The 21623-nt window shown below is 44.5% G+C and overlaps 1 protein-coding gene across 9 annotated transcripts; it reads left to right on the forward strand.

Annotated features, from left to right (window-relative positions):
- The first annotated feature begins 875 nt into the window (after window positions 1-875).
- On the forward strand, window positions 876-21546 carry b3gnt2b (UDP-GlcNAc:betaGal beta-1,3-N-acetylglucosaminyltransferase 2b). 9 transcript variants are annotated; one of them, XM_076977581.1, is made up of 4 exons: window positions 7271-7445; window positions 9542-9615; window positions 14455-14576; window positions 17786-21546. In XM_076977581.1, exon 4 carries the CDS (start codon window positions 17804-17806, stop codon window positions 19004-19006), a length of 1203 nt encoding a protein of 400 aa, XP_076833696.1. In that variant the 5' UTR covers window positions 7271-7445; window positions 9542-9615; window positions 14455-14576; window positions 17786-17803; the 3' UTR covers window positions 19007-21546. The 9 variants fall into 9 exon arrangements, with proteins under 9 accessions (XP_076833697.1, XP_076833701.1, XP_076833694.1 ...); XM_076977582.1 differs by lacking the exons at window positions 7271-7445; window positions 9542-9615 and adding an exon at window positions 876-998; XM_076977579.1 differs by lacking the exons at window positions 7271-7445; window positions 9542-9615 and adding an exon at window positions 901-1189.
- Window positions 21547-21623: the final 77 nt, after the last annotated feature.

Genomic DNA, 21623 nt, shown 5'->3' on the forward strand with positions numbered 1-21623 from the left:
GTGTGTGTGTGTGTGTGTGTGTGTGAACCACAGCTTCCTAGTGATCACTAGTGTGTGTGTGTCCCCACTGCACAGATGGGAAAATGTGAAGGACTCATTTCGATTGGGGGAAAAATCACAATTGACAATATGGCAACTTAACTATTTAAGTACTGATCTGTATCTCATTGGGGGTCAGTGTCCATTTTAATAGATGTATAACATCAACGACAACATTAAAAGACAAGCCATGAACAGATTTCATTACAGTAACAAAACTTTCAATAGCAAAACTTTACTCGGGTCATTCTTTAAGCCTGGGCCCACCAGTCTAACTAAAGTAGTGTGGGATTTCCCTCCGATATACCTCTGGCCGAAGGCATTTCACCACACGATCAGATTTCTTGTAATCCGAGTAAGACAAGAAACTGCTTTGTGGCGCTGAATTCTACTGAATGAGTCAAAGCATTGGAGCCTGGTTTACCTTTACGTTATATAAGTTACGTAGGGTACAGGAGTTCAACTTTACGCAAGGTACACGAGTTTCTTCCTAACAAAATCTCACCGTCCATGCGAGTTGTTTGCCTAATACAGTCTAAGAAAACCATGTGTAGAGGCAACAAGATTTCTCCACCGGCGTAAACGAGTTTTACTGCTTACTACCACAACAATAGAAAATAGAAATAAGGCAGAAAGATCGCTGAAAAGTTTTGGGAATCTTGGAAACCCAACAAAAATACACTCATACAATGTATTGTTATTATGATCGTTATTGTAGAAGAAAACTACTTTCTATCATTTTCACGCGAGTTTGAAACTGGAAATGTAACTTTTTGACCTGCTTCTCAGCGTCCATGACACTTTCGGGGAGGTAACTTACGTAGGCGACAAAGTCAGCAGAACCAGTCTACGTTTGTGTTATTAGAAACTTCGGTGTCGATGTGCTACAAGGTGTTTTAGGTTCTTCTCAAAGTCGGGCTACCTGAACACCAACCGGCTCGCCTCTCTCACCCAACACGGTAAGAACTGCCACGGATTCGCTCAGGAATGAAGTTCACCACCTACAGCGCTGTAGTCATGTGGCTGTAACCGCACCGACGTCGGTACCTTCACCGGCTCTCCGGTTCCGTCACCGCCACCAGTCGAGTCCGGAGTTGGCCAAGACGGTACCACAGGATGTGAAGCGTCACCTCAGCTGTCGGACTGGAAGGTAATCAGATGGAAATGTTGGGTTATATGCAAAAGATGGACTCGTAGTAGAAAAGGTCTGAGCTTTTAGTGGACCGAGACCAACGGCACCAGCACCGACGGGGTGTATCCACGTTCTCATGTTTTATCTGCGCTCAGACAGACATTACGTGGAATAGTCAAACATCTGTTCATTTACGGAGATACTGACATTAAACCAACATTACTCAGTTTTGCCGGTTACTGTCGTGCTCCTTAGATTTTATATAGTGAACAAGAGTTTCGTCCACGTTGTAGTTTATCCGGTTCGGTACGTTATTTTTTTTAAAATGTTGTATAAGTTCACAGCCATGAAGTTTCCTACATATCCGACTAACTAATTCGACTGCATTTACGTTTAGTCGGATTAGGTTGGGCAGGTTGGTCCAGGTCTGAGGTAAACTTGTTTTTTCTTTCTCAGTTAAGGCGACGTAGCTGCACATTTTCATGGCGTATGTTGGAAACGAGGTTCGTGTTATAATTCTGGGAGGGGAACGATTCACCTTTTCACTACGTGAGTGAGTTTACCGTTCGGACTACACCTGGACTAAGGTGTACGAGGTGGACACCTGGCCAGTGGACACCGTTTGGTACATAAATAATGCAACTAATATTCCAGAGCAGTTAGTTTCGTTTATTTAATTCATTCTTGGCGTGTAAACGTGTTTATTTAACACGTAACTGATTGGTTAGGTCGTTTAAAGGTGGCTAGTTTGTCTAAAGTCCATGTTCGACGGCTCCTTATTGAGCACGTTCTGCACAGTCTGTACTTTTGAATTTTTGTTCTGATTTATGTGCTTATTTTTACACTAAATGGTATTTTCAGCTTGGTCAGACTTTTGACCTTTAGCCTGTAGCCTGAGGCGTACGGCACTGGGACAGGGAGGGTCGCCCGTTTCAGTTTAATGTTACGCTGCTGACGGGTCATTTATCTTATTACATGTTCGGGTTCAGCCCAGTTTCAAACGCCGCCGAACTCCTAGCTGTGGACAGACCACGTATATTTCACCCACACATTCATGGTGTTATTTCATGGTAAAATAAGCGTTAGGGGTTTTTCTGTTCTATGTTGGTTAGTCTACTAAGTTTCGTTTTAGCCACCATGTTTTTTTGCACTGTATTTCTGCTCAGGTTAACTTTGAACTCTTTCCCCGTAACTTTTAACTCTGGTTTGGCCAAGTAAATAGCAAACCGCACATGTTGTGGTTATATTTGTCACTGGTATGGGTGAGAAGAAAACACACACCTGAAGGGAGGAACAGTACAGGAACTGGGGTTCGATCTCATATGGGGAACATCTCCTTCAGAGGTGGGAGGAGATACCACACCTCGCACGCTGCTTTGTTTCGCTCATATTTTCCAGTAACCTTTATCATGTTTCCTTGTGTAACATTCGTTTATATTACTTTTGTGATATTCCAATTTTTAAATGCAGACAAATTGTGGATTTGACCAAGTTTCACCCTGTATAGATTGTAAATTTGTTTATTTTTGCATAGGCGGGTACAATTTAATGCCCTCTCCATGGATCCTGTTTCATAAGTGGCAATTATAAAGTAATTTGATGTTTAATTTCTGTTTCGCGTCTAAATGGCGCCGCCACCGCAAACCGAGCGCGCCGCGCGTCACCGCGCCACACGTGATCTGCAAGCTCGCGTGGAGGGTCGCGTGTACACAGTAGCACGTTACAGCGTGATGGCAGTGGAGAGACCCGAGAGAAGAAGCGAAGATGAAGGCGATCCTGCCGATCTCCGTGATGAAGAGAGGAAACTTATGATGTTTAGATATCTGATCATAAGTCTGATCGAGCGCAATTAAGCCCAAAACACAAAAATATGCAGTCATGCAGTGCAAACAAAGTCCACAAACACTACTCAATAGTTACACCGTTTGAAAGAACACCACCCATCCAGTGGAGTACACAGAAAATGTAGGAGCTCCTGCAGGTGGGGTTGGTCTGCCGTCACGCAGTAACACTAGTCAGCCATGAAGCAGTTGGCGGTTCTCCTAAGCGACGCTCAATAACAGCAACTTTTACCCCCTACGAGAAGAAAAACCTTAATAGTGTTTTCATGACTCAGGACATGGATAACAATTTAATAGTAGGGACATTGTTGGAAGTCAGGTTTTTATTATTTGGTCATGGTAGTCTAAATATAAATTTTAATTGTGGATTCGAGTTATTTGCATCCTCTGCATGTATGTATTATGTCTGCCTTTTTAAAGGATATTCTTTAATACCTTTGACTGCTTTACACAGTGTTATCGTAATAATCACTGAGGTAGTTTTTGGCCAGTCACCCACTTCTACGTGAAGGTCTTTCATTCTCCCTCAGGTGCTTCTCCCCCACACCTCCCAGTTGACTCAGTGTCTTGGATCAGCAAATGCGTCTTTATTCTTTAATGTTTTGGAGTTTTAATTCATTTAAATTCCATTTTGTATTGGCTTCTTTTGCTATCAAATTATTCCATGGTACAATTTCCCAGATATGTGTTAAGACCCGTGTTGGACTGAATTGTAGTGTAATTTCACTATTGAAAATTCATGTTGAGCTTCATCTGGGCCTGTTGTAGTCTTGTGTAGGAACAGGTTCAGTCCTCACCCGTACGGTCTAGTGGACCCCTGATTTAGGGGTCATGGTTACAACCACCAAATTCAACATGGCACCAGCACCAGGGGCTTTTTTCACTTTGCAGTAGCAAGGGAAATGCCACTGACGTCTATTTTCTCTCTCTCTCTCTCTCTGTGTGTCTGTCTGTCTGTCTGTCTGTCTGTCAGTCTTTCAAGTGTGTGCACGCACACACACCAACACTGGGGAGGACTTTCATGGGGTTGACACATTTCTGTAATGGTAACTGGGCTGAAGTGAGTGTGATCTGTTCTTATCTGTGTCTTAAGTGTGTAGGTTCATAGATTTGTCAAGGCAGAACTTGCCTGTTGCACTGCACACGCCATTTGTGAGGCCGCATGCCGATGGCAAGTCGGTCTTTGTTCAACAGCAATTCCTTTGAGTAGCCTGAGCCCATTTTAGCTGTGCTATTTCAAACTGAGTGCTTGATAATGAAGCGCCGTGAACATTGCTAATCACAGCCTGAACTGCTCTAATTGCCGCTGTTGGCCTACTTGAATGTAGAGCTCAGGAATTCGTCAATGTGCTGATAAATTAGTAGGAGTAAATTGTTTTTGATGATACTTTTCATCCGAAAAAAAAGAAACGGAACGCCTGGGCAGGATGTTCAAGATATGTGCTAGTGACGAATCTCCCCAAATACAAAATGGGTTGTGCACTATAAGGATGAGCTTAATTTATTTACACTTGCCTTTCAGAAAAGTTGAACTAAAGCACAGTCCAAACGTCATTACATTGGGATCTGTTGCATTTGAATATTAGTGAGAAAAATTGAATTGGTTGACTATAAACTCTTGACTCTTAAGTTAAGAGTTAAATTAAGTAAGTTTGAGTTAAATAAGCTCCGTAAACCACTTTTGTTTTAAGTTTAGTTTATAGTTTGCAGATGTTATTGTGTGTTTAAAAAATACCTTTCCGAATAGATTGAGTTGAGATCCTCTCCCCATTTAACATGAACAAAAAACAGTCGAAATGCTAATTTAAAAGCCAAATCCTCAAATGGTGAATTTTGTCTTTGTGAAAGACACAGAGAAGGAGATCGGGTAACTCTTCTGAAGAGGTTAAGTTGAATATTTATCAAGTCAGACACTTGTGGAAGCCTGGTATAGCCTGATATTCATATTTGCCTGAAGGGTTCAAGCATCTTACCGCACTATTTACCTCTAGGTCTTTTTGACATACCGATCATTCTTGGTACCATATCCCAACCCCTTGTTTCTGTACAAATTGGTACAGAAACACCTGTGGCCAGTTCATCAACAACTGGGTGTCTGATCTTGTGGTGGCTGTAGTAAACTTAGATTTTAAGACTTTTATAAGAAAAATTTAATCAAATTTAATCAGTGAAAGATGTACATTGACTGTCCACCAATTTAGTCATGTTCTATAACAGGGGTGCTCATTACGTCGATCGCGATCAACCGGTCGATCGCGATCAACCGGTCGATCGCGATCAACCGGTCGATCGCGATCAACCGGTCGATTGCGAAGGAAGTGTCGGTCGATCGCGAAGGAATGTGCGTAGATCGTGTCACATAAAATAGTAGTAGATGAATCGCACATCTGCACTGACGGTTGTATTTTGATTGACATTCACGGTAGCCAATCTGCAATCCACTCAACAAATTACGTTCGCCACCCCCCCCCCCCCCCCTCCGCTCAACAAATTACGTTCGCCCCCCCCCCCCCCCCCCCCCCCCCCCCCCCCCCCGCTCAACAAATTGCGTTCGCCGCCACCCCGGTAGATCTTTCTGACTTGGTCATCTTATAAGTAGCTCGCAAGCTGAAAACTGTGGGCACCCCTGTTCTATAAGGACAACCACATAGCACAAAGACCTCCAAAAAATCATGACAGGAGTATCCTGTTTGTAGTGCAGTGTCCCAATAAAGATGTCCATTAGTATACTGTCCTCCTATCACCATATAAACTACTTTCTGAGATGCTTTTCTTTCAATATTGGTAAATGTTTCTCCTTCATACATTTCATTGTGGAACTAGCTATTCATACTAAACAGTATGGTTGGGCTTAGCCACTAAACGTGGTGGCTTTCAGCTCTTACCCCTTGCTTTGAGTTCACTGCTTTTGCATTTAATGTCAACTTTGCTACAATGGGGATATTGAGGCCTTGGGGATATTTTTGATTTGCTGAGGGTTTCCCAACTCTGCACCCGATGGAGTGTTAATGATTCCGGTTCTTGCGGTTGTAATTTCAGACTGCAAATAGTGCAGTTCAGTTTCATTATTGTCTTTGGAATTCCCTTCAGTGATTCTAGTGAAAACAGCATTATCCCATATACTGTGGCAGTGCAGTGCTAACATTGTTTCAGCGAAAGTCATTGTTTAATTTCTAAGCTGCTTACAGTGGCCTGTAGCTAAGTAACAACTGATTTCATGGTTTCTATTTCTGAACCTCCTCAGTTCATGGCTAAATTTGACACTTGTTTTCATCCCTTTAATATAATTTTTTTTTTTAAGCGTCCAAGTCGCATGTAGTTCGTTTCCCATGAAAAGCCCGATGAATCACACCTCACTTCAATCGTTTCTGTGCCGCTGTTATCTGAGAGAAGGGTGTTAAGTTTCTTTTTTTCTTTCCTCGATATAAGGCTCGATTGCATTGATAGTGTTGTCTAAAAGTTATTCAAGCTCTGCAACTGATTGGTCAAGAGGACACGTACAGATGTGTGATGTGCAGACCTCCGATGCCCCGAGTGAACTTTGGGCATGTCGGGCGGGCCTTGTGGACATTCTAAAATGTAGTTGGACACTTTACACAGCTTGAGTGAAACGTCGAGTCTAAGGTATTAAAACGCTGTGGAATCGCCAACCCCCCCCAGTGCTTTGAGGCTTACTCGCACCCGTTCACCTGCCATGTGGGGCTGGTTTTCAGTGAGTGCCCGTCTACTGGTTGGTTTCTGATCTAGTTCACTGCTTGGGGGCTCCATTTGAGTATGACTGTGTTGCAGGTGGTTGGTTTTTTGTCTCGGTGCAGTGTTGTGGATGGGTTTGTAATGCTGACTGCACTTCCTGCGGTTCTGGCAGTAAACTGGACTTGCGTGTGTTGTCCGAACCGTTCTGCCTCCACTGGAGCGCTGTGTGCTCATAGCCACGCAGTGTAGCTCACAGCTCTGCAGCTCCTTGCCCGAGGTCGCAGCATAGCTCACATGTCATTCCATATAGAAATTCCTTGCAGTTTTTCGACCGTCGCCACAGGCTCTCGGCGAGTGGGGCGTGTCCGCTCTACCACCCTGCTGCACGTGTGGGTGGGCCAGTTATTTCTGAGTAGAATGAAAAGAGGTTGTGGCTGCCAGCTGTAGTATTTTGTAATCCCAGCGTTGAATGGTCGCGGAGCGTGCTGGTGTGTGCAGGGCTCCTGGGAAGTTGCTCTTCTACTTTTGCGCAAGCTTTGTGGTCAGTGAGAACTAGTTCCCCACCCTACTGAAAATCCTCAGCCGCCTTCGAGTGCAGGGTGTGTGTGATTGTTGGTGCACGGTGACATTGCCGTGTCCTTTTCAGCACGAGGGAGATGTAGTTGGCCTGCAACACGTTTGCTAAAATTGTTTGTTGAATCATGCGAATGCCGTGACCTCCGGAGTTCTCTGTGTTCTCGGTAAGGCCAGTTTAACTTAATTGTTCATTGTAATAGTTTCTACCTAAATGAGGTTTCTTTCTAATTGGTACCCGCGCATCTCGTATCGTCACATATTCTTACTTTAACCTGAATAATGTTATATGCTTATCTTTGGTACCTCGGTGGGCAGACTGGCCAGTATTTGATGTTCAGGTTGTTGTAATTCTGCTCTTTGGCCAGTTTCTGCTCTTTGGCCAGTTTAGGTGTCTCTCTCTCTCGTAAGGTAATTAGCCACTGATGGCAGCAGTGAGAGGGCAGTATCGGTGTGTGAGATCTGTGTTCACGGTGATGTCTGGGTATCTTTAGCTTTTATTCCATGTAGCTTGGCTTTGTCAGAACAATACCAGGATTTGTAGTGAGTTAATAATGTCCTAAAGATTGTTGTTGTTTTTTTGTTTTTTTTTTTTACGTCTTGTTTGTTTCATCAATTCAATTTCATCGTTTTAATGTCATCACATGGCCCCTATATTTTGGCTGTGTATTTAAAACACTAAGCACACAGTAACCAAGCAGCAGACGAATGTGGTGGTTGGTCTCGTGGGTTTCTCATGGCACCAGTAGACCTTATCTGACGGGAAGTGCTATAGTCTCACTGCTTTCAAAAGAAGCCTGTGTGCTGTCTGACCTTTCACCTGGCCTTTCATTACTGCCCTTTTAATTCGTTTTTGTTTTGATCAAAAAAAACCAAAGTTTTCTTTAAGTAAGGAAGAAAATCAATAAAAGAGAATGTGATTTACTCAGGGAATGATTCTCTTTCCTGGCCCTTGTAGTGATAAGATGCCAGAAACAACGTTTCCAGCATCTAATCACCTCTGTGGACTCCGGGGATTATTTATGGCTACAGCGGTCAGACACGTGACTTAAGACAGTTGAAGTCCCCTCCAAAAATAAGGACAAGATGGTGGGATTCCAAATTTGGCAAAAGGAGGAGGGGGGGGGGGGGGGGGGGTGGAAAAAAGATGGCTCCTTAGATGAACCTCCTAAAGGAAACGCGTTGCGTAGATTATTTGTATAAATGCTGTACTGGAGAATTTAAATATTTCACACTCCAGTTGGTGGACGTGATGCGGCCGTGTAGTCAAATCAGCCGTGCTGCACACCAGAGATATTTGTAACACAAAGTAGTCATCACACAAGGTCCTATTAACGACAAAACGTGTGTATAGGCATAACTGAGAATATAGATCAGTAGGAAGGTTGAATGTAACTGCAAAAAAACAAAAACGATGCAAATGGTACCAAATTGCCCCATAGAAAATCGATGTGTGAATATTGTCCTTAGAAACATTCGTTTTTTTTTTTTTTTTTTTTTTTAATTTTTTGCGATAGTATGTAAAGGTGGGGGCGGGGTTGCTATCTTTGTGCATGATACAAAAACCTTGGGTGTACATAGATAAGATATTTTAATTCTATTCAGCTTGGATAATCATGATGATGAACGTTTTCTGTTTTTATTAATTTATATTGTTGCTTTGTCCCTGCATTTGATGCTTTGTACCCATCACAATCAGTTACAAGCTCCAAAAAAGCCTTTTCTGAGAGACACTTGTAAAATCTTCCCGTCGGTGGCCCGGATCTGAATTGTAGTATGTCCCAAACATTATTTTCAGCTTGTGAACAGTATAAATTGAGCAGTCACTCCCATCTAATTTATTTAGTTTGTTTATTATGTCATTATTTCTCATTCTGTGTGAGTCATAACTGTCATCCTTACGTCATGTAGTAAAATTACATTACTCCACCTCCCCATGTTAAACGTATGCCCTCCTAATAGGGCTGTAGCAAACCATTTATGGAGGTCACCATGGAGGACACCATCTCCTTGTGTTCTTAAAGGGAACACAAGGTCTACTGTACCTCTGTAACCTGGAAAAGTGTCACCTTTTCTTGTGGAGATCAGGACGCCAAGCAGCAGTGTGTCTGGTCAACCCTGTACTCAGTTGTCATTCTCACCTGCTCAGCATTATGGTGTCTGTCGGCTGCATTACCCTCCAGAAGGTGCTGCCCGCTAGCAAATTCAGCTCTCTTTTTACCCCACAGTGGCAATTGTAAAATAAATCTTTCACCCTCTTTAGCTCGTAAGAGAGGGGAGTGCATTGGCTGATTTGTTGGGAGATGCAGACTTGGGCGATGAATGGGCAAGACAGCGGTGAGTCTGATCTATTACTGGTTCTTCATTCAGGTGCTGCGTCTCTTGTAGCAGCTGTGAGATGAATTCGGTTCACGTCGTACCTTCTAGTCCCTCCAGAATTCCCAGAGGCAGCTTTTATTCATCTGGATGTAACCTCGAGGTCCTCGCGTTTCACCTTGAGGGTGGTCACCTGAGCGATTGGTTTTAAGACCTCCGTTGTATTGTGGTGATTCCATAAAGGAGGTGAACTCTGAGTTCTCAAGCTCTATTAACCATTAATTCTGAGAGTCTGTAGTCTGTAACCTGAAATATATGGGGGAGAGAAGCTCAAATTTGCAGCCATGAGTTAATCTCATCACGGATATCCACCTTTACTGTGATGTCTGTTTGTGAAGACTCTGATATTCATCTGTAGGCTAGCTGAGGCCTGTAGAGGTTTAGCTTAGTTTGGTGAGTGGCGGACATTTTAAAACTTCATATTATGGAGGAGGTAGTTAGGTTTTCCTTTTTGGATGACTCTTTTGGAGAGAACTTCTCATGTCTCACAGGAATTGACCTCTAGCTTTATAACCTTATATGGCAGATCCTGTTTATAAAAACTAAAATGGTGAGGCAGTGTGACTGCGTATGGTTTGGTCATCCCGTATGTGTGGTGTCTCTTATTTTGTCTGTTCTTTCGCTCTTCTTTTGATCTTGGTGGGCAGTTTTTGTTGCTCAGTTCAACATTTTTATCTTGCATCTTTGATTGGGTTAACTATTAGGAGTTAATGCTTCTAAATAACTTGGCTTTCTCCCTGTTTCTCTGTGATAAAAAAAAAAATCTCTGGCTATGAGGGGTGAGTTGAAGACCCTCAGTCTCTTCTTGGCTTGTTCACCTCGACAGTGCTCGAGTGTGGTGGAGTGTTCTCATAACAGCAGGGGTGGAGCTCAGATCTCTAGACCAGTGTTTCTCAACCTTTTTTCAGTTGTGGCACCCTTTATATGCATGCAAAATTTTAAGGCACCCCAGTTTACAATGCACCCCAGTTTACAATGCGTTAAAAACACAGGCTTTGGGGGGTGGGGGGGGGGGGGGGGGGGGGGGGGTTGGTCAACGTAAAATGGACACAAATTAAGTATTATATCGCAATCTATCGATCTATCGATCGCGGGTGGTTGGCGCCAAAGCGAACTAGTAACTCATTGAATCATAGATATGGATCAGATAAATAAACAAGATTTTTTTTCGGATGTGAGATATCGGAAGTGTGCCGTGAGAGCGTGTGAAAACGGTCAAATGCGTGTGTCTCATGCTCAATGCGTGAGCGTTGGCAACCCTGAAAACATACTCTCTGCAACCATCTCCCGGCCAACATAACACAAAAAAAGTGATTATTAAGACAGAGAGCAGATAAATGTGACTTGCAGTCAGTGGGAAACCTGCGTAATCACGTGCTGACCTTGGTCATATGCAGGTCATATGCACGCTTTGAGCGTGAGACTCATGCATATTTAGCGATTTCACACGCTCTCACGCCACACATGGAATTTCTCACGCTTGAATATTATTATTATTAATTAATTTTTTAAATAATCTAATCGCCGCACACCGCAGCATATTCAGCCAATCCATCGGTTGTATATTATAACAGGTTGAACCAATCAGAATATAGATCGCGCTGTTTCTTGGTAGACTTTAGCCAGCCCGCCAACCCCACACACACACACACACACACACACACACACACACACACACACAGCCGCTACACTAACCATCGCGACAGATTCCAATCCCCCCCGCCTGAAAAAAAGCTCACGCCCACCAAACTTGAGAGATCTGGTCATATGAAATACATTTTAATGATTTTTAAAGCATATAATAACTTCAATTTTTAAAACTATAGTTTTTAATTTCACATCAGAATATTTTGACGGCACCCCCGATGAAGACAGACGGCACCCCGGTTGAGAAACGCTGCTCTAGACCCCTGAAGGTAAATTAATGACGCTGAATTGACGGTCTGTCCACTACTCCCAGCTTCAGCTCCCCCGTGTTTCATGTTGAACCGACACCAGCACAGAATCAAGACCAGCCAAAGAGGCTGTTTGGCATCTCGCACTGCTGGCAAGGTGCTGACAAACAAATCCGTCATTTCCTGTGGATGAATCCCAACAAAACAAATCGATCGAGCGCCACCAACACACCCACCCGCCACAATTTGCTCTCACTTTTTTTTCCCTACAATTACAAGCTTGGTCTCCGTAAACAGCACCCCTCACAGTTGGAGGGTATACTCTTCCGCACGGACTTTAAAGAAGCACCGGGGGTTTCTTTTCTGTATTTATTCCCCATTGCCTGTTGGATCACTTTGAGCTTGTGCAGAACGTCACCTTTATGGCAAACGGACTACCCTCCAGACTTGGGCCCGTGCTCGGTGTGATCCATTGCCCCATGGCGTGGGTGTTGTGAGCACCTTGTGACACCTGCTCTAACACGTTGCGTCTTTTTGCTGCGTTTGGCATGGTCTCCTCCAGAATTATGGGATATTTATGGTGCGGTGGCACTAATGAAGCACTCATTTGTTAGGCAGGGTAGTTTCTTTATTCTAGTGTGTCAGCCTTTGTAGCATTTGTTATTATAAAAGACAGACAGCAATGTAAAAAAAAAAGACAATACATTTTATAAATACACAATATGAACTGGTAACACGATACTGTAAATTACACAGCCGTAAAGCCCATGACGGTAGACTGCACAGTAATTGGTGGGTAATGAGGTGTGGATTGCTACTGTACATTTTATTCATGTATAGGTGATAAAACTTAGCCGTGGGCCCAGCACGGCGTGTCCGTGGGCCCAGCACGGCGTGTCCGTGGCTGGCTCTAGTAAGCAGTGCAGTAGATGAGAGAGAGACCAGGATGATGGTTCATGTGTGTGAGTGTCTGTCTGGAAGATGATTTATTGAGCAGTCTTACTACTTGTGGAAAGAAACTGCTGGCAAGTCCCAACTTGGTCCAGATGGTTGGTGGGTCTACATCTGGATGGAGGGGACGTAAACATTCCGTGTAAGCGTTGTTTCCACTGCTGCACGACGGACGGGCGGAGAGTGCAGTTCTCGTGTCTCTCGGAGGTCCATGCTGGTCTTGTCTTACCAACGTGGTGTTGCACGTGGTCTTCTCAAGACTTCTGCTGCCCTACTGTCCTCCATAAGTGCAGTGACTCTAGTGGCATCAGTAAACTGGTCAACGGTCCTGGGAGGGTTCTGGAGGAGAGATGATCAATCACCCAGTCTGGGGGGGGGGGGGGTGTTCTGGGCTGAGGAGCACAGAGCTTATAACCCACTTAATCCCAGAAACGTCTGGCATTTCAGTCATGCTGTCACTGTAGAAAATTTAGGTCTGTTTACCTGCTCTGTCTCTCTGTGTCTCTCTTTCTCTCTCTCTCTGTGTGTGTGTGTGTGTGTGTGTGTGTGTGTGTGTGTGTGTGTGTGTGTGTGTGTGTGTGTGTGTGTGTGTGTGTTCATGTGCGCTACATTGATTGTAAGGAGTTTTGTGACAAATGCAGATGTTTGGGGGGAGATGTGTGTTTTGGTGCTTGGCATAGGATAAAGTTTCCTAGAGTCTAAATATTTAGATGAAGTTTTGAGCCTTGCTCAAAGAAGAAGTAGAAGTAGAAATCCTCCACGTCCCATCTTGCAGTCTAAAGTAATGGTTAAATAACATGTGAAATTGCACATTTCAGCTGTGTGCAACATAAAAAAAAAAATTAGTGATATGAACACCTGTCTAAATGACTTTTAATAAAGAAATAAACAGAGCAAACATTTATAAACGACGATCTTCCTTTATGTAAAATTGTGTGCGCGCCTGTACATGATCTGTTCTTCCTGTAGGTCTTGGTAACGGTTAACCCCCCCCCCCCCCCCCCCCCCCCCCCAACACACACACTAACATGCACACACAAACATGCACACACACCCTTTCCACGTACTAAAGAGGTTGAGGCTTCCCCTGCTGTACTTTTTGTCGGCCTCAAATCGTGCACAAAAGTGTGTGTGTGTGTGTATGTGTGTATGTGTGTATGTGTGTATGTGTGTATGTGTGTGTGTGTGTGTGTGTGTGTGTGTGTGTGTGTGCAAAGAAATTTGAGGGGGGAAATCTTATACCAACCTGTCTGGTTTTGTTGTTCTCATGACGGTGCTGAAGAGGCCGAGACACTTTCACATATTTAACGATCACTGACCATTCACAAGTTCGTCATCAATAATTAAGTGGAGGATTTTGCACACTGCTGTGGAAAATATGTCAATAGTCAGCAAATGTTCATCATTTGCCACCGTATGTATATGGTTGCTCAAGGACGCCGGACTCTGTCCTCTGTGGGACTCTGTCCTCTGTGGGACTCTGTCCTCTGTGGGACTCTGTCCTCTGTGGGACTCTGTCCTCTGTGGGACTCTGTCCTCTGTGGGACTCTGTGTGGGGTGAAATAAGATCAGCGGTGCAGTAAAGCTTCTGTAGAGATGGCGTGGTGTCCTGTGGGGGCAGGTGTTTTGTGTCCCAGGTTCCCTGAAGCACAGCGCTGACTCTCTTGAACCTTTGGGTGCAGGTGGTGCTGGAATTGCTACGTCAGCCATGAACATGGCGTCAGTCATCCTGCTGTAGCTAGAGGCGTTGGGTAGTCTTGTTGGCTTTGTTCAGAGGGCCCCTCCAGCCTAGTGTCACTGTGTGTGTGTGCGTGTGTGCGCGTGCGTGCGTGATACTGAGCTGACCAGCTTGTGTAGTTAATAATTAGTCACTTGCTCTGATTACTGTGACTTGTTTGCGTCCCTGTAAGAGATCTGCATGTTCATGTGTTCTGGATTTGCCCCTTCTCACCAGATTACTGCCCTAATGACCGCCCCGCTCGCACCCGTTTGAGTGTTAGGATGGGGTAAAGACTGCTGTGGTTACCCGGGCAAACGCACACCTGGACCCTCACCTGCTAGCTCACCTGGGAGCAGGTAAGACGTCCACACCTGGCCGGGCTTTCACAAGTTTTTAACTGATTCTTTTACAAAAGGTTGATCAAGGTGTCGCTGATTACAAAATAGTGCGGTGAGGATAGAGTGCAATGTTCAGGTAATAATCTTCAGGTGATTTCTGATTGGGTAACAAGGTAAGAGCAGAGGGGCGGGACTTGTCATCTTGACAGCTGCCTGTCAGTGTTTGGTGTGCCGTATCTCTGTCTGGTCAATGTTACGGAGTATCGGGGCATTCGCCACTAACGCCCAAATATTTACGGTTGTTAAAAAGTAACTACACGCTCTACTTGTGACGACGATCATTGCGCACTAGTCCAGAGATGGTGCAAGGGCACGGGGGAGGCGGTAGTCATGGCTACGGTTACGCCTCATCTTGGAGAGGATTCTCAGGAGGCCTCCCCCCTCCCGAGACGAACGGCCCACTGGATTATTGGTCCCGACAAAAGCCTTTAGTCTTTTAATGGGCCGCTCAGCCCTTTTTGGTGTTTTCAGCAAATCCTGTGTGTTTCCAGGCAGACAGACTGTGTAATTAGGTCGTTTAAATAGTTCTGAGATGGCGGGACCTGCGTGGCCACCCCTGAACATCCTGGCCTCTCATTGGATCACTTCTCTTCCTCTCATTGGTCGTCTGAGAGTGGCTGGACGCCTTGGCGCTGGTGTGGGCATATGGAGCTGCTTCCATTTCCCTGCTATATCTCTTCAAAACACTTGGATGTTGTGACCAAATATGGGTAGTCTGATAAATATAGGGCGTGTCTGTGTGTGTGTGGGTGTTCGGAGGTTACACTGGCCACTGAGCTCAGGGGTTGCTAGGAGGCAGAGACAGCAAACAAGCACCATGGGAGAGCAAGAGAGGAGAGAGACTGCCTCAGCAGCCGAGGGGGGGGGGGACTCCTTAACCAGCCAAGGGAGGAGGGGGGGGGGGGGGGGTGGGTGGGTATCTTCTCTCAACTGCTTCTCTCAAGTCTCTTCCACCATTGTGAGAACTGTAAAACCTGGTTTGTGTAATCGGATGTTGACCAATATCCTTTTAGTCTGATACGAACAGAACAATAAAACTGTTACAGATCTGAAGTATCTAAATCCAGAATAATTTGACACGTGACAAGCCGCAAAACGACTGACTGATTTTGTGGAAGTCACATGGTTTAGTTAGAAACTCTGCACAGATATTGTGAAATTAGGTGTAGAATTTATGTTCTCTGGATTGAGTCAAAACACAACTTCACTTTATGTTGGCCAGGGGGAAAATGTTAGGCTCTCCATCACCATACAGAATTCATTATGCTTCAAATAATTCTGGGTCTTTTAGGTGCTTTTAATCTGAATTCTGACAACTGAGACAATTCCTAGTTGTGAACCATGCCTGAGTAAACATGATCACCATTACACTACTCTGTCCTCGTATGATGAAGTCCTCCAAGCACACGTCCTCAAATGAACGGCTTTCCTCACATGTCAAACCTTACAGAATTTTTGGAGGAAAGAAATTGTATTTAGTGAGTGATGAATGGTGCAGTTTGAAGGTGCTGAGGAGCGCTGAAGATCACTGATGTCTGCGTGAACACAGCCGAGTTTCTTCGACTGCGTTTCAGTGGCCGTGACTCCTGCTTGTTCTCTGCTGATCGTGAGGCGACGACATTGAAGCTTCTTTGTTGTTGTTTTTTTTTTTTTTTTAATGAGAGATCCTAAACATGCAAATTAAATGTGTTTTGCATCCCTGTCACCTCACAAACACCAACATGAGTCAAATTAAATGAATGAAGTCCTACGAGCCTCATTTCTCGGGGTGCAGATTATTTTAAAAACTGTTCAGTGAACCTTTTAGAAATGGTTATAGACTTTCAGGCCGCCACACAATTTACTCTGCTTGAAGATTTACTGTTTTGGTTTGTGAGAGGTTCTGATTTCACAAGGTGCTCTGGTCTAAACGCTTGATCCAGTCAGCAGGTTGTCCATTAACGTGTAGTTTGTTTAAACACCTGTTCTGTACAAACCAGGGGGCTGGACTGAATTGTCCTGCAGAAACATTTCCTAAGATCTGTTAAAACCTCCCCACTAACTATCTGTCCTAACTAACTAACTACTAACTGTCCCCACAGACCTGCACAGACACGTGTGCACTTCCCCACAGCTCTGTCTATGTATATGTCCCCGTGTCCCTACAGACCTGCCTGTGTCCCCACAGACCTGCCTGTGTCCCCACCCCACAGATCAATCGCCAGTTCAGTTTGTATCTGTCAATTGTCCCTCCACTGCAGTCCCATCAGATAGTGAGTACAGAGCACATGATGTCCATAAATCATGTTTAGTTTTTTCCCTATTAAAGTAGCACAGCCAAGAGGGTCACAAGACAGTGATGTGCTTCAGTGTGGTCCTTAGGCAGTGTGGAGTCCGAGTCTCGCATCTGAGCTATCGAGACATTAAAAAGCACGAGGAGCGTGACACGAGTTGGACAGAGCTGTGAAGGGCGGACACTTTTGACATTACACGGGTTGCTTCTCTGGAGGAGATATGGAGACCTGAGCTCATGGACGAAACTGACTGAACCAGAAACACCAGACCAGAGAAACACCTGAGGCAAGGTGACACAGGAGTGCAGAGGACAGTTCTAGGGAAAGAGGGAGCTACAGACGTAGGGAAGAGCAGGGAAGTGAAGACTACAGTACAGGTAGATTTTTATTTGTTTCTCTCAAAAACGAGGTTTGGCAACTCAAACCTCTCTTAGTTGGAGTGAGCGATCCAGTCAGTCATACACAGTGAGGCCATATCACACTGTCCACTCACTCTGACGTGTGGTTTAACTGTACGATGGTGACATGTTTTGGAAATATGCAGTGTGTTAGGTCATTTTTGAATATTCATATCTATGAGTAATAGTGTTTTTTGGGTAAAGGTTAAGTTTAACTTGTAGAACAATGTTTTTCCTTGTAGAACACACCATGTGTGTTTGGGTGACGTCAGTAAGAGTGTTTGTTGACTTCTCTCTCTCTCTCTCTCTCTCTCTCTCTCTCTCTCTCTCTCTCTCTCTCTCTCTCTCTCTCTCTCTCTCTCTCTCTCTCTATCTATCTATCTATCTCTCTCTCTTTCTTTCTTTCTCTCTATCTTTCTTTCTCTCTATCTTTCTTTCTCTCTCTATCTATCTCTCTATCTATCTATCTATCTATCTCTCTATCTTTGATGGCCAGGTGGTGAACATTGACAAAATGCATGGACCGAGGAGGAAGCTGAAGGTGTTTGTGACGACGGTGATGACGGTCTTCGTCTTCATCGTGGTGGAAATGTCGAGGAACGCTGGCCAAGGCAAGAACAGCAGGAGCAAGGTTCTGATCCCTACAAAGGCCTTCTGGAGTAAACGGGTCCTGCACAACGCCTACTGGAACCGGCACCAGCAGAGACTGGACCACGAGAACAACCCCATCCTGACCGGTCCCAACGTTACGTCTAGTGACTGGCTGCTGCCTGAATGGCTGAACCACACGGTTGCGAGGAACTCTTGTGACCCGGACGTTGGTGTCATGACGCAAGTGAAGGACTTCAACTCGCTCCCAGGTCGTTTCAAAGACTTCCTGCTGTATATGCAGTGCAGGTCCTACCCCATGTTGGTGAACCAGCCAGACATATGCAGAGATCCACCCTTCCTCCTGCTGGCCATTAAATCCTTGGCACCCCACTTCGACCGACGCCAGGCCATACGAGAGTCTTGGGGTCGAGTGGGTCTCGTGGAGAATAAGACCGTGGTTACCATCTTCCTCCTGGGCAATGCCACTGCAGTGGACCACCATCCAGACCTGTCTGAGATGCTCCGTTACGAGAGCTCCATGCATGGGGACATTCTTCAGTGGGACTACAGGGACTCCTTCTTCAACCTGACCATGAAGGAAGTGCTGTTCCTCGAGTGGTTTAACACGCACTGTTCTGGGGCTAACTTTGTGTTCAAGGGCGACGACGATGTTTTTGTCCACACTATAAATATCGTACGATTTCTGAAGAATCTCTCGCACGACAAGGCGCAGGATCTGTTTGTTGGCGATGTCATCACTAACGCCGGACCTCACCGTGACAAGAAGGTGAAGTACTTCATCCCGGAGAGCATGTTCGTGGGGATGTACCCTCCGTACGCAGGTGGGGGAGGGTACCTGTACGCCGGTCCTGTGGCCAGGAGGCTCCATGCAGTCACCAGTCAGGTGGCACTCTATCCCATCGACGACGTCTACACGGGCATGTGTCTGAGGAAGCTGGGCCTCGCTCCAGAGAAACACAAGAGCTTCCGCACCTTCGACATTGAGGAGAAGTTCCGCACCAACCCGTGTGCCTACAAAAGCCTGATGCTGGTCCATCCCAGAACACCACAGGAAATGATCCAGATATGGGCGTGGCTTCAAGATCCAGCCCTAAACTGTAATTAAATTATCCAAATATGGGCGTGGCTTCATGACCCAGCCCAAAACTATCTAAACAGTCATTAAACTCCAGGAGGCCTTTCAACAAACTCAGGATTGGTAATCCACATTTTGGCAGCTTAGATGTGTTGCTGTTGTTTATTATTATTATTACTATTATTATTATTACTACTACTACTCTCTGTAACTTGGTAATTTTGTATATGTTGTGTCCAATTCAAAGATAATGCAAAGATGGTATGAATGTGTATTTCCAAAATGACGCTAAAGTTCTCTGGTAGTATTACAGGTATTAACCAAAAAAAAACAACAACAAACCATACTGCTCTGTCATAGTAACTGCCTTCATGCACCAGTGAAATTTGACAGCCAGCATTGTGGGAATTGTAGTTCAGCTGGTCTGAACTAGACACAGTCAATATAAGGCCAATTTAATATGCCAACCATTGCCCTTCAGTGTAAATTTTTGACGTGTGTGTATATATTGTAGGTTTTCTCGTGTTATTGTTGATTTTATTGCTTGTGCTGTATGTTTATTTCTTTGTCTAAAAGCATATTTAGTACGAGCCAGGCTGATGCATATAGAACTGCAATAGAAACGTGAACGTTTCCCCATGTGCTGTAGAGTGGTGTTCACTGGCCCCTCAGTGTTTTGTAGCAATGGGTACGCTGAAGGTCAAATACTAAAAGCTTTTGTTTGTGTGAGAGTGGATGTTGTGTGTATCATTTTGTTTGGGTGATATTTGATGTTCTTGGTTTGACATCTTGCTACTGTACAAGTTGCTGCTCCTTGTAATTGTTTTTGTTGTGATTTTCTAGTAATTTTTTTTTTTTTTTAATAGAAAAACCTCAGTATACAACCCAACCGTTACACAAAATTGAGTGCATTTCCATCTCTGTGGCTAATCCAACATAGTTAGGGCAGAGTAATAGTTGCCTTGAAATCTCCATTCACGTTGATCAGATGTTATATCTGTCATTGTTTTTGCACAATCAAAGCTCAATTTCTCTGACGTTCTGACATTAACACTGTAGGGATTGTTGCCGCACTAACCACACGTTGTCGTACCACAGATGATGTCACCAAAATGCTCAATGCGTTTTGCTGATTGGCCAGCTTGACAGACGTCCACATTTGATCTCGGGATGGTAACATCAGTAGATGCTTTAGTTCCTGATTCAGTATTCTTCTCGGATCGCCTACAGTGGCTGCTTGGGAAATCTGATGTGACGTGTTTATAGAAAGTTGGAGTAAGGAGTTTGCTCTGTTTCTGGAAGATGGCTGTGGTTTGGAATGGAGAGATTGGATCATCTGATTTGGCTAATGGCTCTGGCGTCCTCCAATGGAGCGTCGACCATTTTGCAAACCCAGACACGGCTCGGTGACTCACCTGATGGCTCTCCCTGTGCACTAATGAGGGGAAGAGTGGAGTTTGTTTAATGAGGCACAGCCAGCCACTCCTCTCTAGAGGGAGAGGGAGAACGCTTCGTCACGTTAGTGACACCTGCTGGTTAGGTGCTGGAAGTGCACCCACCCCTCGCGGTTTGCTAAAACACTGGACTTGGCTGTGGTTTTTAGAGGCTACATGCACAGGTGATGAGACATTAATGCACTGAAGGTCATTTTCATGATTTTACTGTTAATTTCTTCCTGTCGGTGTTTTGAAATACTCTGTTCACTGCTGGACATAAAGGTAAATGTTGCACATTTGTGCCTGTTGTAAAGCTCTTGTCTGTCTGAGGTAATGTTTACATGTCTAGTCAAACACGTGAACAGCTGCATGTATGAGCTGTTTTACACAGTATGAAGAGATGCGTGTCCCCGGCTGGGCAGGGTGAGTGATCAGAGCTTAGATTAGTGGACTCAACTCTGCTGAAGTTCTCTGGAATCAGAACCAGTTAAATTGGATCTCCCTTCGGTTGAGTGTGATTTGAGCTGAATTATGTGTACTAAGGTGTTTCACAGCTTGGTGGTGATGGTGTGCTGGGTGTGTGTAGCTCTTCTCCCCTAAGAATCCACTTATGATGAAAAGAACCTGTTGTACTGAACACTTGTTAATAGGGATGTAAAATCAAACTTTTTGTTTTGAGGTTACTTTAGAAAACATGGTTGTATGTATTAGAGGGGATATAGTGTGTGTGTGTGTGTGTGAGAGAGAGAGAGAGATTGATCTGATTGTCAGAAATGACCCAATACTAAAAGCAAATAATTGTCCTTTGTGCCTTTCAAACAAGCGCCATTAATGAAAGCAACAGTTGTTTTTGTTTTTTGTATTATAGCCCGTGTTGCTTGCATTTGTAAAACATGTTAACTGCTTTTTTTATCAGTCACTCAGGTGTCTGCTCACTGTAGCCGTTGAATTCCACGACTTGCCCGTTAAAATGTGTGCCACAATGCAGATCCACTCTTCTAGTACTAGCAAGAAAGCACACCTTGTTTGTCTGATGCATTTCTGTTGCTAAGCTTATTGACATTATGCACATTCTACGATTCTCGTCAACCCCCCACCCCCGTCTTGATTTAAATAAATTAAAACTTAAATGTTTCTGTTGCTGCTGGAAGCCTCGTTAATGTCATGATGTTGACTGCATGGTCAGTTTTGTACCACATAATCTCTAGAGA

Source organism: Brachyhypopomus gauderio, chromosome 17, assembly GCF_052324685.1.
Source record: "Brachyhypopomus gauderio isolate BG-103 chromosome 17, BGAUD_0.2, whole genome shotgun sequence".
Lineage (NCBI taxonomy): Eukaryota > Metazoa > Chordata > Actinopteri > Gymnotiformes > Hypopomidae > Brachyhypopomus > Brachyhypopomus gauderio.

What these genes read in the sequence shown, in the direction of transcription:
- b3gnt2b (XM_076977582.1), top strand. Translation starts at nt 17,804, where the DNA reads ATGCATGGACCGAGGAGGAAGCTGAAGGTGTTTGTGACGACGGTGATG.